The sequence below is a fragment of the Mobula birostris genome, chromosome X, assembly GCF_030028105.1.
Source record: "Mobula birostris isolate sMobBir1 chromosome X, sMobBir1.hap1, whole genome shotgun sequence".
Taxonomy (NCBI): domain Eukaryota; kingdom Metazoa; phylum Chordata; class Chondrichthyes; order Myliobatiformes; family Myliobatidae; genus Mobula; species Mobula birostris.
In genome coordinates this window covers 66,676,407-66,693,651 of record NC_092402.1, presented here as the reverse complement: position 1 = coordinate 66,693,651, position 17,245 = coordinate 66,676,407, and the positions used below count along the sequence as shown (strand labels likewise).

At 39.4% G+C, this 17,245-nt stretch overlaps 1 protein-coding gene across 13 annotated transcripts in view; it reads right to left on the bottom strand.

Moving 5' to 3' along the window:
- Positions 1-17,245, bottom strand: part of kmt2d (lysine (K)-specific methyltransferase 2D) — a 247,310-nt gene that overhangs the window by 137,170 nt on the left and 92,895 nt on the right. For all 13 annotated transcript variants that reach the window (XM_072248869.1, XM_072248878.1, XM_072248876.1 and 10 more), the window contains 8 exons: positions 16,492-16,602; positions 15,292-15,399; positions 6,832-6,936; positions 5,622-5,803; positions 3,107-3,271; positions 2,389-2,498; positions 1,423-1,473; positions 1,123-1,335 (listed from right to left, as the gene is read on the bottom strand). In XM_072248869.1, the coding sequence (XP_072104970.1) occupies positions 1,123-1,335; positions 1,423-1,473; positions 2,389-2,498; positions 3,107-3,271; positions 5,622-5,803; positions 6,832-6,936; positions 15,292-15,399; positions 16,492-16,602 (1,045 nt within the window). The remainder of the gene's footprint in view (positions 1-1,122; positions 1,336-1,422; positions 1,474-2,388; positions 2,499-3,106; positions 3,272-5,621; positions 5,804-6,831; positions 6,937-15,291; positions 15,400-16,491; positions 16,603-17,245) is intronic.

Here is a 17,245-nt window from a genome sequence, read left to right as displayed (position 1 = left end):
GTGCTCCATAAACAACAGGGAAGAAGGAAAACATGACTTTCTTCATTCAATGTCACCTCAATATTTTTGTTTTTAAAAAGTTAAGACTTTTAAGTTAGATTAGCGTTTCTGTGGAGTTCTGCTGAAAATTAGAAAATCTCAATGCTAAAAATATTGATTTCTAAAATTGATACACCAGAGAAAGAGAGAAGCACATTAAAATTATAGACTGGCAGCTATGGATATCTTAATTCTGCAGATCTATATTGTGCTTACAATGCAGTATAATAGATCTGTAGAATTAACATAGCTTCTCTTCCGAATAGAAGTGACAGCTCCTATATCTGCTTATGTATAGTTTTTGCAAATTCTGTCATAGCTCCATCCCCCCCCCTTATAAATGTCTGCAAGAAAATGAAACTCAAGATAGTATACAGTATGGTAACGTATACCTTGAAAATAAATTTACTTTGAACCAGGTGTATAGAGTGTCAAATTTCCATTACAAATAGGGCCAAAGTAACTTGTAACCAAAGTAAAAAGGACAGTAACAATAAATTTAAAATTGAGTGAATTACAATTAAATATTTGGTTTCAATGCTTCCCAGTTCCCTCATGATTTTTCACTAAGACTCTTCTTTTCCGAATGAATATTATAAAACTTTACAAGTTATGTAATAGTACTATGACATCCAATTAATTACACAAGAGTATAAGCAATCATGAAAAAATCAAATACTTGCAAAGAACAAGAAGAAGAAGAAAGCCCCCAACTCCGAGTGAAGTCATCGAGACGCCATTATGACGCCGTTTTTTTTTAGCAGGCTCTCTTATTTTTATGAGGCCGAGTTGCTAGCTCGACACTCAACCCAACACGGATGGAAAGCATGCAAGGGAGCCGGCCGGATTCGAACTCCAGAGCCTTTGCTCCGAAGTCCAGCGCTGATGCCACTACGCCACCAGCCGGCCAAGTTGCAAAAAACAAACTGCACGGAAATGTATTTAATTTAATCTGCTAGGTTATTGTTTTCTTGAATTTGTTTTGATTGTACTAGAGTACAAATTTTATAAGTAAAATTTGCAAAAGGTTTAAATATAATGGAAAACACCATGCTTTTCAGTATAATTGAATCTCTTACTCACCTTTTTCCTCCTCCCCATCACCTTCTTCTTTCTTTACTTCTACAGATGAACCATCTATGCCTCCCAACACTGCCTCGCTGCATGGAGTTGAAGGTTTGTTCTTTAGTTTTGGCTTTGGCCCTTTTTTGTGTGGTGGTGAAAGTACCATACTCCGGAACTGTGACATTCCAGATTCTGTCAGCCATACTCCATCCTGATTATAAAACCGCGGTTCTATAAATGAATAAATTAAATCTAGGATAAATTTAGCATTCTTTAAAAAGTCTGACTATGAATCTTTCAAACAAATTACTTACTTACCTGGATCCTTCATTTTGATGATAGGTGCAGCCACAGGGGATTCACTTCGAACTGTAAATACAAACAAAACTGGAAACCTTTTTGCCAAAATGTCAAAAGCTAACATTGAAATCTTGAAATAGCATAGATGTGCCAGTAATTCAGTTAGCTTGGAGACTTGCCCAATAAAACAAGTACTTTGACACCACATTGAACTGCCCCTCAAGTTAAGAGGCTCCGCGAGGACAACCAATGCTTCCCATTTGTGAAGAAGAATTTTGTGGTTCAAAATCCACAAAATCAGCTGACAGAATGGGCTGGCCGGATGAAATCCGTAACCTCAATGAAGATGGTGTTAGAGCTCCATCGTCCAAGCCTTCCGTTGTGAATTACTGATTTGAATGTGCGGGGACTGTATCAGGTGGTCAGAATTGTTGGTCCGTGGCCATCTGTAAGCCAATAAATGGTCCCCATACAGTTCACAATTCCCATTGTCTTTGCCCCCCTCCACTAACCTGCTCCTAATTTTTCCTGGTCCACTCTGAAGAGAGAGACCATACCTCATCCAGACCAGACATACGGCTACATGGTCAGCTGTCACACTGAGCCTCGCGTTCCCTATAACAGCTTTGGAGGGATTGCTTAATTCAAGCCCCTTGTAACATCGAGCTACAGCTTGCCAATATTGTCCCTGCTGATAAGTGTGGCATCGTTTGGCCGAATGTGGGAATAATAATTTGTACACGTGGCCTCTTAAAACCCAAAATGAATGCTCTCAGAGCGTCAACAATAGCCAATACAATAGTATAGATCACACTGCAATGCAGGTTTTTGGCACCTGCAAAAATAGTCACCTGTTTTTTAATCAAGTTGTACATATACATTAAAAAAATTTTAGAACTGCAATCTAGTTCTTAAATCTAAATTAAGTAAAAGCATGTCATCATATTCCTCAACGTACCGGACACTACTAATACTGTCACTTACCAACTGGACGAACAACAAATGGCTCACACGCAGTACAATCAAAGCCCTCATCTGCCGCTTGCTCCACTTCTTCTTCTGTGAAGAGATTTTCACAAATTGCATGGACCCACCTACAAGCAATAAGGTAAGTTATATTTATGAAGTCATGATTCAGGCAAGCAAAATATGAGTAAATCACTTTAGAACTTCCCATTATTTCTTTCATTAAATTAAAGGGCTGATAAGCCATTTTACTTATTCTAAAATCCATAACAATTCTACACTGTGAGCTCAGTGTTGGGAAAAATTTGGCTTTACCAGCTAAATTACAAATAAATAGATGCTACTACGCTCGCTCAGTATTAGCAGTCTGGTCTTTCACATAAGCGTACCGGCCTTTCATGTAAATAGAGTGAAGGGATACAAATAAATTCTGCCACTGCACCATGTGGGAACACTCATTTGAAATTCAAGTTCTTTGCTCTTCTTCAAAACTGTGCAGTTTTTAAACACCAACAAAAAAACAGTTGAACACTTCAGCTATCTGCATAAATTCTGCACTACATTAAACAGAACCAATGCAAATTACTTAATGCAACTATACTAATGTGAAAGCTGGATAAACAAAAGCAAATTACACACTCCAAATCATGAAATCTGGGTATTTCACTTCAGGATGATACAAAACCAAGTTTTATAAAACTAAACATACAGATACAAATACAAATCTTTGGCCTACCTATCACAATGGTGACACTGTATGAGAAGGTCCTCTTCTTCATAGTCTTCATTACAGCTTGGACAAGTAACAAGGCTACCACAAGGCGCACAGTGGGTGTAGTTATTCTGCCATTCACAGTGAAAGCCAGGTGTTGTAGCACCACACTGTGTACAGCATACACACCTGTAAGACAAGGTATCAAAATCAGAATCAGGTTTATTATCACCAGCATGTGACGTGAAATTTGTTAACTTAGCAGCAGCAATTCAATGCAATACATAATCTAGCAGAAAGAGAAAAAAAATGATAAATAATAATAAATAAAATCATCGTCGTGGTTATCCCTCGAGGTCGAGGATGATGGTCTTCATTATGTTAATCTATTTATGGGCTCTCAAGTGGTTTATGAGTCCAATCTTGGCTTTGAAAGTTCAGGACAGGTAGTTCCAGATGGCAGATCAGGTTTTGGTTGTTGCTGCCTTTCTTTCCATTTTCTTCTCTTTTCTTCTAATTCTGCACATCTGTTGGCTTCAAAAGTTGCTGTTCCTTCTTGGATGATGGCTTGCCAGAGTTTCCAGCCCTTGGCATTGGTTTCTCAATTGTTGATGTCAATGTTACATTTCTTCATGTTGGCTTTTAAGACGTCTTTGAATCTCTTCTGTTGTCCGCCTCATTTAAGTTTGCCTTCTTTAAGCTGGGAGTAGAAGATTTGCTTTGGCAGACGTTCGTCTTTCATCCGAACAACATGACCGCTCCATCTTAGTTGGTTCTTGATGACGTAGGCTTCAGTGCTTGTTGTTTTCGCTTCATTTAGCACACTGACGTTGGTTCTTCTATCTTCCAGCTGATATTTAAGATGTTTCCAAGACAGCGTTGATGGAACTTCTCAAGTGCCTTCAGATGTCGTCGGTATGTTGTCCAGGTTTCTGATGCATACAGGAGCATTGGGATCACCACTGCTTTGTACACTAACATTTTGGTGTCTGTTCGGATGTCACGATCATGAAAGACTCTTGTTCGAAGACGTCCAAAAGCTGTTCCAGCACATTTAAGATGATGTTGGATCTCATCATTAAGGTTGACATTGGAGGAGAGGTGACTTCCAAGATATGGAAAGTGGTCCATGTTTTCCAGGGTTGTTTCACCAAGTTGAATTGATGGTTCTATCCGATTTGTCTCAGTTGGTGATGGTTGGTAGATGATCTGAGTCTTCTTGGAATTGACGCAAGTCCAAGTTTCGAGTATGCACAGTTGAAGGCAGTCAGAATCTGTTGTAGGTGGTTTTCTGAGAGAGCTGCAACACTGTTGTCATCTGCATATTGGAACTCGATGAGGAAGCTCGTGGATGTCTTGTTTTTGGACTTGAGATGGGCAAGATTGAAAAATCTGCCATCTGTTCTGTAGACAATTTCGATTCCTTGGGGTAGGTCGTCCTTGATGATGTAGATGATTGTCGCAATGAAGACGGTGAACAAAGTTGGGGCAATCACGCATCCCTGTTTTACTCCTGATCTAACTTGAAAAGGCTCACAGTTACTGTTGCTGACCATGACTGTGGCAAGCATGCCATCGTGGAGGAATCTCAGGATTCGAATGTACTTTTCAGAGCACCCATAGGTGGACAGGACATCCCATAGGAGTTCCCTTGATACCGAGTCAAAGGCTTTGATGAGGTTGATGAATGCCATGTACAAAGGTTGAAGTTGTTCATGACATAAAATAAAACAAAATAATAAAGTAAATCAATTATGTATATTGAATAGATTATTTAAAAATGTGCAAAAACAGAAATACTGTATATTACAAAAAGCGAGGTAGTGTCCAAAGCTTCAAAGTCCATTCAGGAATCGGATGGCAGAGGGGAAGAAGCTGTTCCTGAATCGCTGAGTGTGTGCCTTCGGGCTTCTGTATCTCCTACCTGATGGTAACAGTGAGAAAGGGGCATGCCCTGGGTGCTGGAGGTCCTTAATAATGGACGCTGCCTTTCTGAGACACCACTCCCTAAAGATGTCCTGGGTACTTTGTAGGCTAGTGCCCAAGATGGAGCTGACTAGATTTACAACCTTCTGCAGCTTCTTTCGGTCCTGTGCAGTAGCCCTTCCATACCAGACAGTGATGCAGCCAGTCAGAATGCTCTCCACGGCACAACTATAGAAGTTTTTGAGTGTACTTGTTGACATGCCAAATCGCTTCAAACTCCTGATAAAGTATAGCCACTGTTTTGCCTGTATGAAGTTGGACTTCCATATTTCCTTAATATACAGGGTTACAAGTAGAAAAAAATTATTATTTTTTAATATGCCCGCATGCACGAGTATTTAGAGGCTTCAGTCAACATTTTTTTTTTGATATTTTACCCCAAACTCTGATAAGGATGTTCAAATGGGTTTAAACAAAGCTGATTTAATTGTGTTGGAGGATAGAAGGGAAGGAAACATCCAAGATTTGTGGTCACAAATGCTGCTCTATATTTAAGTAAAATAAAAAATGCTTTTTTTGAATCTGGTCACAGATTATTGAAGTTCACACTTACCACTTGCATTTCCAACCACCCTTTGGCACAGTCTGTAATGGTGGATCCAGGCAGTATGTGTGATAACTTATATCACAATCATCACACAACAATAAACGAGCAGGATCAGAAGCTTTGCCGCATGCTTCACACACAATACATTCCAAGCAACGCCATCCCTTGCTCAACATAACTTTTGTGATCTGCAAGACAAACAACATAATCAGAATAACACAAGATTTTATACAGCATACTGATAAAAGTTTACATTTAACTCTAAATCAGTAATCTCTGTCACAAATGTTAATTTGAAATTGATAATGATGTAGATGGTACAGCAAAAAAAAAACTTAATCTGGCATGCTCGGGACTTTGATGATGCCAGACTAGCAGATTTTCTAGACTCTTGGATGTTTTTCATATTAATACTCCAACACACTTCTAATTCACTTTTTTTTTAACATATTCTAATGTTGGAATGATAAAATTTTCCAGTAAACCTGATAAATTCAAAAGGAGCATGGGAACTGGGGTGCCAGTGACTGGGAAGGAAGCGTGGTATTCAGAGCCCCTGTGAGCCATGTGCCGCACCACTGAGATTCTTGATTAGTCAGGTAGTGGATTATCAGAAATTTACTGCAGTTATCTCTTCAAATTTTATTAAACGCGCTGGGAAAAATTTACCCTACACTCTACATTCAACAAAAAGATAAATATAACCTACATACACTGTTTTATTGTGTGACATAATGTATAGTGGATTTCCTTTCTTTTTGGCAAACATGTACTCAGAACTACGTTCAGCCTATTCTTGTGTGCTGCCTCTGGATGCAAAAAATTCATGGCAATGAATACAAAAATTCAAGCAGTAATTTTTTTTAAAAAAACGCAAACTAATGTATTTGCCCTCCATACTAAAGCCTTTGAATCAAAAGATGAAGTGATATTCTTTGTATACTCAAATGATTCCCATTGCTGCTGTTAAAGGAATGCAATTTTGCTCATTTCCTTTGGAACTTATTGAAATATGAAATTCCTCTTGCCAAAAAGGATGCACTTGTGCCGTAAATCAACACACTTCACTTGCAAGCTTCTACAACGCCATTTCTGTACTGATGCCAGATATTTTCTCTTATACTGCAGAAAAATATCTGGCACCGTAGATAACCACCGGTCTATCATCTAGTGCATAAAAAATATGACTTTTATCTCCCTTTCTCTTCCTCCATACCTTACTATTGACACAGTACGGGTGATAGCACTGCCCACATTGTGAACAGGCCAACAGTTGTCCTTCCATTCCTCGTCCAAAGCTCCCGCATACAACACACATATCCTGAAAAATAACAAAAATATAGTATTACAAGTCATTCTTCATTTCCCCTTAGCATATAGACGTTTACAAAACTATCAACATATTGACTTTTCATATGTCATATCTGCTATTATTTGCACATGTTTCACTGATTCTTGAGAATTTGGTTAAAACAGGTTTTAATTTTGAAAAGAAAAAATTTTAAATGTTAAGAAATCTAAATTTATATGTTTATAGAACAAGGTCTCAACAATCAAGCAATATTTCGGTGCAACCTCCTGATTTTGTAATTTTTTTCATAAAATGGGTGTTTTTCCTGTCATTGCTTAGCCTTTGTCAACACAGACACAATAAAAAGCTAATTATTCCTATTTATTTAGTCTTATATAGATTTAGAGCTTTTAGATCATTGTCTACACCATAGGTACACATATATGCTGTTAAATGCTGAATATTTACTTGCGTTCAATTTTATACTATTTCACATGTACTCCTTTAAAAACTCTTACATCATGCAACTTTATCATTAGCATTAAATATACAAAGTAACAATTTTGGACATAAAAACACATTTTTAATTTTAAAGAGACAATTACTTTAATAAATCAACTGTTTTGGAGGAACAGATTGAAAGCATATTATTTAAAACAAAGAAAGTGACTGAGACCTGATGCTGGTGGGGGTGGCCTAATTACAACAAACAATTCCAACCTTTTCACCACTCAAGTCAATGCTTCCTTGCTTAACAACTTTACTTAACAATTTGGTACAACAAATAACAATCTGCCATGTACATTTTATCCTTCTGTAAATATTAACAACGGTAAACAAAATAAAAACTATAGTACAACTGCAATGTTTAAGTATAAACATCAGAAAACACACCAGGAACTTAAAAGAAAAATTCCATCCATTTCTGGGCTTGAAAATCTTCGAAAACGTTCAGTCAGCTTTATCAGGAAGTAGACGATTAATATGCTCCTCCTCTATGAAGTCCATGACATCAGCAGACAGGTGGTAGATCTCCCTCGTCCTGCTTGCATGACCCGGTGATGATGGCTCCATCAGTTTGACCAGAATATTTCTAACTGATACGAAGCACATATCCTTTCCACCTGGTTTTGGATGGAAGCGCGTGTTGGGCCCAAGAGGGTGGAAAAACTCCACTTGAACATCTTGATGATGAGCATCCACAGTGACAGCCTTTGCTAACCACCAATTTTGGTCATAAATGACTGCAAGCCAATCTCCACAATTAATGACACCAGCAGATATATCTGTCGTAGCCCCGTCAGGACCACTCTGGGGTGCCTACTCTATTTCCTCCATCAGCATTGCCAAAGGCCCTCTGTTCTTTCCCATTGTGGTAGGGCCATCATTCTCCTCAGCCTGTACCCTGGCATGTGTATTTTCAGTCAACTGAAAAGTTGTTGGGCTGAAACACTGGCACATCTGTAGCTCACTGCAGAAACATGACAATGATCTGTAATGGATGCTGTTTCCGTAAGGTATGACCTAATGGATTTTCCTCATTGCTGGTACAGGTTTTAGTGGTTGAGAAAGGAGTGCATCATATGCCTGCATGTCACCTTCAGCAATATGATTAGATTAGATTATGAGGACACTCAGTCCTCGTTTATTGTCATTTAGAAATGCATGCATTAAAAAATAATACAATGTTCCTCCAGAAAGATATCACAGAAACACAGGACAAACCAAGACTAATTGACAAAACCACATAATTATAACATATAGTTACAACAGTGCAAAGCAATACTGTAATTTGATAAAGAGCAGACCATGGGCATGATAAAAAAAAAAGTCTAAACTCCCGATAGCTCCATCATTACACGCAGATGGAAGCACCGCAAACTTGCTGATGCATTGGCGCACCCGACCGTAGCCGACTCTGAGTCCGTCCAAAAACTTCGAGCCTCTGACCAGCCCTCCGACACTGAGCACCATCTCTGCCAAGCGCTTCGACCCCGTCCCGGCTGCTGAGCAACAAGCAAAGCCGAGGACTCAGGGCCTTCCCCGCTGGAGATTCTGGATCACACAGTAGCAGTGACAGCGAAACAGGCATTTCAGAAATTTCACCAGATGTTCCTCTGTACTCTCATGTCTGTCTCCATCGAATCAGGATTGTGCACGGCATCCTACTTGACAAATAACAGATATCATTCACCGGAGCAGCCACTGCAAGCTGTGTCGCGTCGCCATCTTCTCCCCCCTAGAGCTGAGTACTGCAAAGGCTTCTCCCTACCATCTCATGGAAGGTCTTGCCATCCACAGTGTCATTCCACCGTAGTACAAGGCTGTCTGCAGTCCTTTTCACGGTTCCCCCAATGCCATCTGGAGCTCCCTTCTCATGTGAAGTTGCAAAGAAGTTCCAGGTTGTTCTCTGGAAACCAAGTGTTGGAGGGACACTGCAGAGGAGAGAGAAGTTCTTCTTGTTTTTGTACTGCTTGCTGGGGCCATCTGACCAAAACTGAATGGTATCAACTTCTGGAAATTTTAAACCAATATGTCTGAGGACTGGTTCCATGTGAGTCCAAGTGGCAGAAGCATCTTGTCGCTTGGATTCTGATATTATACAAAATCCTGCTTTCTCTTCTTTTGTGTCATACATGCCAGTGTGCAGATTGAGCTGTGGGAGATTCTGACCAAAATGGCATGACTGTACCTCAGAACTATATTTGCATTTCCATACCTCAGAAAAGTCCACATGCACAATTACAGTGCTTTCATTGCAGTTCTGTATCAAGCTCCTGTATTCCCTGGACTGGCTCTGAACCAAGCACACGTGTTGTTGCTTCACTCTTTAGTTTGTCTTCATACAGTTTGATGAGCTCTGCCAGTGTGCCATTGTGCTTCACAAGTCTTGTATTGTGGTGAATTCCATCTGCTGTTTGGTCCTGAACTCATTCCCATTGCTGCCACTCAACATCAGTCAACTCTTGCTGTGGGGTGGGAAGTGTGTGCTTGTGGAGACACCGGGTGCAGCAGCGCAGAAGACATGCCTGGCTTGTCTGAGAACAACACACAAGTTCAAAACTATCCTCCAATTTGCTATATGCCATATACTCTTAGGACCTCAAGCATCAGCTTTGCACTTTCATGGTACTGGCGTTGGCATGTCTTTTGATCTGACATAAAGAATAGACGTAAAGCACAGAAGGATGAATAACTGAGTTTTACAGTTGGTTCCTTTTTGATGAACTCCCTGTGGAGGTTGAATATTGTGTCAGTCAGAATCATTCTCTGATGCTTTATTTTCTTCCGTGTTATCGTGTCCTGTTTGTCAGTCATCATTCGTGCAGCATTATAGTAGAAATCCTGAACCACTTGGGTTATTGTTTGAATGCAAGTGGGTTTTTTTGTCGGTAGTCCTTCTCTTTTGCAGTGTGTTGTATGTCAGCCCGAACTGCTTTGTCTGGTGTATTAGGTAATATTTCTTTAGAGCCTTGCCTGACAGAGTCAAGTTCTTTGATTTTTGAGCAGACTTGCAGGATGACAGTAAATTATTTTGTTTTGGTTAAATTCTTGAATGAGACAATTGTGGAAGAGCAGGGTTTTCTTGATGGAGGGGTTTTTGAGTTTGCTTCCCTGTAGCATCTGCTGTTTTTTTTTTCTTGTTGATTCTTGTGTTTATTAATTTCTAGTTTGTTCTCGTCGCCAACACTTTTTCAGTTTGTTCCTATTTTAGATTAGATTATGAAGACATGCAGTCCTCTTTTATTGTCATTTAGTAATTCATGCATTAAGAAATGACACAATATTTCCTCCAGTGTGATACCACAAAACACAGGACAGACCAAGACTGAAAAAACTAACAAAACCACATAATTATAACATATAGTTACAACAGTGCAACAATACCATAACTTGATGAAGAAGTCCATGAGCACAGTAAAAAGTTCAGAGTTTCTCAAATGTCCCACATCTCACGCAGACGGGAGAAGGAAGAAAAACTCTCCCTGCCATGCTCGACCACAGTCCGCCCGAAAACTTCAAGCCTCCAATCAGCTCTCCGACACCGAGTACTGAGCGCCATCTCTGTCCAAATGATTTGACCTCAATCTCAGTCGCCAACAGCAGGCAAAGCCGGGGATTTTGAGGCTTTCCCTCCGGAAGATTCCCAACTGCGCAGTAACAACAGCAGTGAACTGGCATTTCAGAAATTTCCCCAGATGTTCCTCTGTGCTTTCACGTCAGTCTCCATCAAAACAGAATTGTCCACGGCCCCTATTTAATGGATACGATATCATTTTCACCAGAGGGCTGCGCGCACACGGCGCGCTGCTCTCGCTCCTCCCGCTTTTATTATCTCTTGAAGTTTATTTTTCCAAGCTGTCATCTCTCTCAAGTACCTTGCTCTTGTTTTCTTTCTTTCCCTTCCCCTGCTATAGACTGCCTACTGTGAGCTAGCTCCTGTATAGTCTGATCCAATGGACAATCTGGGGGAGTTTCTGGGCGTTCTGGGCCCTTTCTCTTACGCTCTCTTGACTCTTGCTGTCTACGTTTCCACGCCTTTCTCTTACTCCTCTTTTCCCTTTCAATCAACTCACTGATAGTTTTTATCTTTCCATCCTCTACTCTCTCCTTCCATCTTTGCTTTTCCTTTCTCAGGTATTCCTCCTTTAACTCTGGCTCACTATATATTTTCTCTCTCCGCTTTTTTTGGTATTCCCTGTTTCTTCTCCTTCGCTCCTCCACTGATAGCTGCTGCCTAGCCATAACTTCCTAAAATACATAAAAGGAAGGTCAGAATTTAATGGAATTACTATGAAATTGTGCAGAATTACTATGAATTTAATTATGTTTAATTTGGTGAAATTTTATAAAATGATTATGAAATAGTGCAACTAAATTCATTTATGGTTTTAGTCATTGGGGATACATATAGTAAGGAAATATTGTAGGCCTGTGTGTGGAAGAAATAAAGGGGAAATTATGTATATTATAAATAAAGAAGTTAATGAAACATTACAAGCCATATTACTATTTATTGTGATCATAAATTATACTCAAGCCTCCATTGAGGATGATTTGTCAACACCGTCAAACTATGTGTCACCACGGTTTTGACGTCTGACAGTGGTGACAAAACACACTTTATTTTACATGACATGTAGGAGTTGTATACAGGAGCCATCTTGTTTTCCCTCTGTTGCTAGCTGCCTCTGGCCTCTACTGAAAAATGCACAAATTTACATCATAATTTAAAATAATTCTTTCTACACAAAAGAAAGTGTTGACACATCATGGTTGTGACAGTAGCAACATCAATAAATATGTAAAAATTATTGAAAAAATAGCAAACTTACTAGGAGCTTGTTTGACCTTGTTGCATTTAGCAGATGTGGAGGCTGGAGAGGGGATTTTATTGCTTTTTTTAAAATAAATATCTGACGGTGTTTACAAAAACTTGGGACACACTTTGAGCAACCACAAAATAAAAGTATTGTTGAAAATTCACTGCTTTTAGTTTTAAAGAGGTTTTTCACTCTACTCTTTCATCTGACATATATATTATATATTTTGAATGATTTTTTCACACTGATAATCTCCTGTCTGATGACAACTGATTTTGTGGGTACTGGGCTATCATATAATCATATAATTTATAAAATTAAAAACAAACATATGAAAAAATGTTGCATTTGCGCAAAAGACCCTCAGATGATCAACCCTGATTATTTAAAATAAGAAAATGTTATTCATTTTCAATGGAATTAGCACTTTATTTAGTGGGACATGGTGTCACCAAAGTCTCAAGAATCAGTGGTTTACAAGCGAAAGATTGGTAAGCATCCACTCAACATGCAGAAACTCAACATGTGCAGAGCATCCAGCTCCAATACTATTATCAAATGTAATACCTGAAAGATTAAAAGAATGGGTAAATCGGATCCAAAATTGCTTTAGTGATACAAGGCAAGAGGATGATGGTGGAGGGTTACTTTTGTGACTGACAGGCCGTGACCAGTGGTGTACTACAGGAATCTGTGCTGGGAGCATTATTGCTCAACATACACATTACATGATTTGGAATTGAATGCAGAAAGAATGGTAACTAAATGTGCAGATGTCACAAAATCTCCAAGAGCTCTGAACCATGAAGGGCCACTAGCTTATATGGCTTACTTAATGTGCATTGGAACTTCATAGTCATTGGGTTAAAAAAAAAAACTTGATTCCTTCACAAACAAGAGAAAATCTGCAGATGCTAGAAATCCAAGCAACACACACAAAATGCTGGAAGAACTTCAGCAGGCCAGACAGCATCTACGGAAAAAGAGTACAGTTGACGTTTCGGGCTGAGACCCTTCACTCGAAACGTTGACTGTACTCTTTTCCATAGATGCTACTTGACCTGCTGAGTTCCTCCAGCACTGTGTGTGTTACCTTTATTCCTTGCTCTTTCTCAGCACAATTCCCAAAACATCATGCACTAGTTGATGTGGTATCCAGCAAATTCCTCAAGAGTCCAAATCAAAAATTATGATGTAGATTGTTTGCAGTGTTGATTTAATACCTTTAAGAGTTCTCTTCTAACACTCCAATGCTCCCCTCAGGAATATCTATTACCATAATTGCACACAAAAACCTTAGAAGGCCCATGAATGATACAATCCCTGAAGCTTCAATTCCCTTGCTGAAACCAAATATCAAGCACTCGGATAGAAAAATCGTGCCAGGCACTTAACAGTCAGTAAAGATTTCAAAACACATTACATTTAAAGGTATATGCATTAAAAAAAATCCTGAACAAGATGCTGATGATACTAAATTAGGGGATCTTGTTGATAGTGAAGTAGGTTACAATGAATTGCAAAGGGATTTTGTTCAGTTAAGGAGATAAGTCGAAATCCATTTGCCATTCCTCAGCCTAAGTGTGAAGTGATGCATTCTGGACATTCTAGCCAGGGTAGGACTTACACATTGATGCAGGGTACTGATGAGTGTTGAGTAACAAAGGGACCTCATAGTACAAGCGCACACTTTGCTGAAAGCGGGTGCACAATTCAAGAGATAGTGAAGGCGGCACTTAGCATACTGGTCTTTATTAATCAGGGCATCAAGTTTAGGAGTTGGGACATTATGTTGCAGTAATACAAGTCATTGGTGAGGCCATACTTGGAATATTGTATACGTTTTTGGTCACCTTGTTGTAGGAAAGACACGCCAAGGGAGATTAACGAGGAATTGTCCGAGTTATAGGGAGAGGTTGGCTACACTGTACCTTTATGCCTTAGACCTCAAGACCATAAGAAACAGGAGCAAAATTAGGCCATATGGCCCATCGAGTCTGCTCTGCCTTTCAATCATGGCTGATCCTTTTTTCTATCTCCTCAACCCCAGTTTCCAACCTTCTTCCCATGACCTTTGACGCCATGCCCAATCAAGAACCTATCAATCTCTGCCTTAAATACACCCAACAACCTAACCTCCACAGCTGCACGTGGCAGCAAATTCCACAAATTCACCACCCTCTGGCTAAAGGAATTTCTCCGCATCTCTGTTTTGAAAGGGCACCATTCTATCCTGAGGCTGTGCCCTCTTGTCCTAGACTCTCCCACCATGGGAAGCATCCTTTGCACGTCTACTGTGTCTAGGCCTTTCAACATTCGAAAGGTTTCAATGAGATCCCTCTCATCCTTCTGAATTCCAGCCAGTACAGACCTAGAGCCATCAAAAGTTCCTCGTATGATAACCTTTTCATTCCTAGATTCATCCTTGTGAACCCCCTCAGGATCCTTTCCAATGCCAGCACATCTTTTCTACGATGAGGGACCCAAAACTGTTCACAATACTCAAGGTGAGGCCTCATCAGTGCCTTATAAAGCCTCAGCATCACATCCTTAAGTGGAGGAGAATGAGAGGTGACTTCATAGAAGTTTATAAAATTATGAGGGGTATGGATAAGGTAGACAGTCATAGTCTTTTCCCCAGGGTTGGGGAAGTCCAAAACTAGAGGGCACAGATGCAAGATAAAGAGGAGAGAGATTTAAGAGATCTGAGAGGTAACTTCTTTAATCAAAAGGCAGTAAGTATACCTGGAATAAGCTGGCAGATACAATTGCAATATTTAAGAGGCATTTGGAGGGAGGGGCCAAATGTGGGCAAATGGAACTAGCAGGGAGGATGCTGTGGTCGGTGTGGACCAATGAGGACGAAAGGCCTATTTCCCAGCTGTATTACTCTATGACTCTGAAAATGAATTCAAAAAGATGAACTTTTCAAAATTAAGTCCAACTTCCCAATAAATTTTTGTTTTTTATTATAGGTGCATTTAATCAGGGGGCAATATTCAGAGGCTTACTCTCACTGGATTACATCAGATAACTTAATCAACATCCTGAGAAATCCTACCTGCAGGAGAATAAATTTGTCCTCAGTGGAGAAGAGGACCACTGTGTTGTGCATTGTATCATCATCATCATCATCATCTTTACTTGGAGATGTATCTACACCTGTGGACTAAGACAGGAAACAAAGAATTCAGCACTAGAAAATCTGCATTAAATAATATTCAATTTTGATGATTTCCACAGTTAAAGATTCCTGAATTACTCTGAAAAAATATTCTGAATTTGACAGGGAAGTTTTCTCATGGTTCTCTCATACAAGATCAACTTCAAGATGGACGCAATTTACAATAGGAAACGATGAGTGTTACATATCCCGTGAGCATGATGTAATTATCTTGTGAGCATTATGTCATTATCTCATGATGGGCATGATGTAATTGTCTCATGACAGTGGGGTGATGTTATGTCACGTGATGGCATGTTCCAAACCGTATCTAAACAAAGCCCGCAACTGTGACGCAGTTCCTCATTTTTATTTTTGGTGCAACGTTGTTGTTGCCGGTCGGATATTTGGAGATGCCACCGGTTTTGTTTGTTGCACGTTTATTTTTCCCTTACAGTCCAGTATCAGAGAGTGAAGACATTACCAGAGTTATCCAAGAAAAGGATTGGGTAAAGTTAATGTCGTTCAGCCTCTTGGGAATGATCGACCTTTTTGCATCTTCGTTCGGGAATTGTGGCTTGCACATTCGAGTTAAACCCCTGCAAGGTCGGGAAGGTTTGTGCAGTGACCACTTTCCAGTCAAAAGGTCAGTTCCTTTATTTCTTCGTGATTCCTCCGGACAAGGCATCTCTCGGCTGTGATCGGCAGATTCGTCATTACTTTGAAGGAATCATTGTTTCGGGGAAGTCTCTCCTTAATGACAGTATAAATCACATGGACTTTCAAATTTACCACTTTAAGTCTGTGTTTGGATGAGAACTCGTTAAGAACAGTTTATAAGTTTGACTGTTTGTTCGATATAGTCGCCTAACTGTTAACTTCCAGTTAAGTTAATCTTTCCTTTACTGTTCCATGTTTCCTTGAGCAGAGGTTAATAAATCTTGTGGTTTGTTTAGAACTCTGTCTCAGTTTCATATCTGTTGCTGCTGGTTCATAACATAAGCAAGTTGTTTTATACACCTGAAGAGTTAAAGTATAGTATCTTTGGGTATTAAGGTAAACATTGCTGTACTGTTATCCAAACCATTCTTTTCTTACCCCCAAAGACTCCAAGATTCCCGATACAGACTTCAAGCGTGAGCGCCCTCGCCCTCGTCCAACATGACCACCACGTGGTCGCTTTTTACCTGGAAAACTGTTACAACGACCCTGTTGAAGAAGAGTAATTATTTGCAAAATACCCTTTCTAAAAAAAACATTTCTAATGAGTTTAAAGATAAATATTATCTCAGTTTATTTCATGCTAAATCAGAAGACAAGCTGAAACAGCTATAGGGTAGTCCATGCAAGAATCCTCTTCCACCAAACAGATTTCTCCTTTGTATTGCTATTCTGGCTTTGAGTACCAGAAACATACAGCAAGAAATTATTAATTTAGTATCCTATAAATCAACAGACATAGGGTAATGTGCACAATATCAAATAATTTAATGAAAGACTTCCATTTATATAGAATATAGTTACTTATTGCAAGTGTATACAACTGCTTAAATGGTTTTGGTTGGAAAGTAGAACACAACTATTGAAAACTGACAAACCCTATTTGTAGTGTCAATGACTAGTGGCTCATCCAATGCTAGATATTGTATAAATAACTGCAGCAGTGAAAAGGATTGGGAGATGATGCTGGAAATACAGAACTGAGTTTTGTCAGCGTACACACATAAAATAATCCTATACTTATGAATGGTATCATCAAGGGTCAGCATATAGGCAAGCAAGGTGGCTCCAGCATTGTGCTCAAGTAGCAAAAAGAAAATTAGTTACAATTAAGTGCAGTACTGAGAGAGTG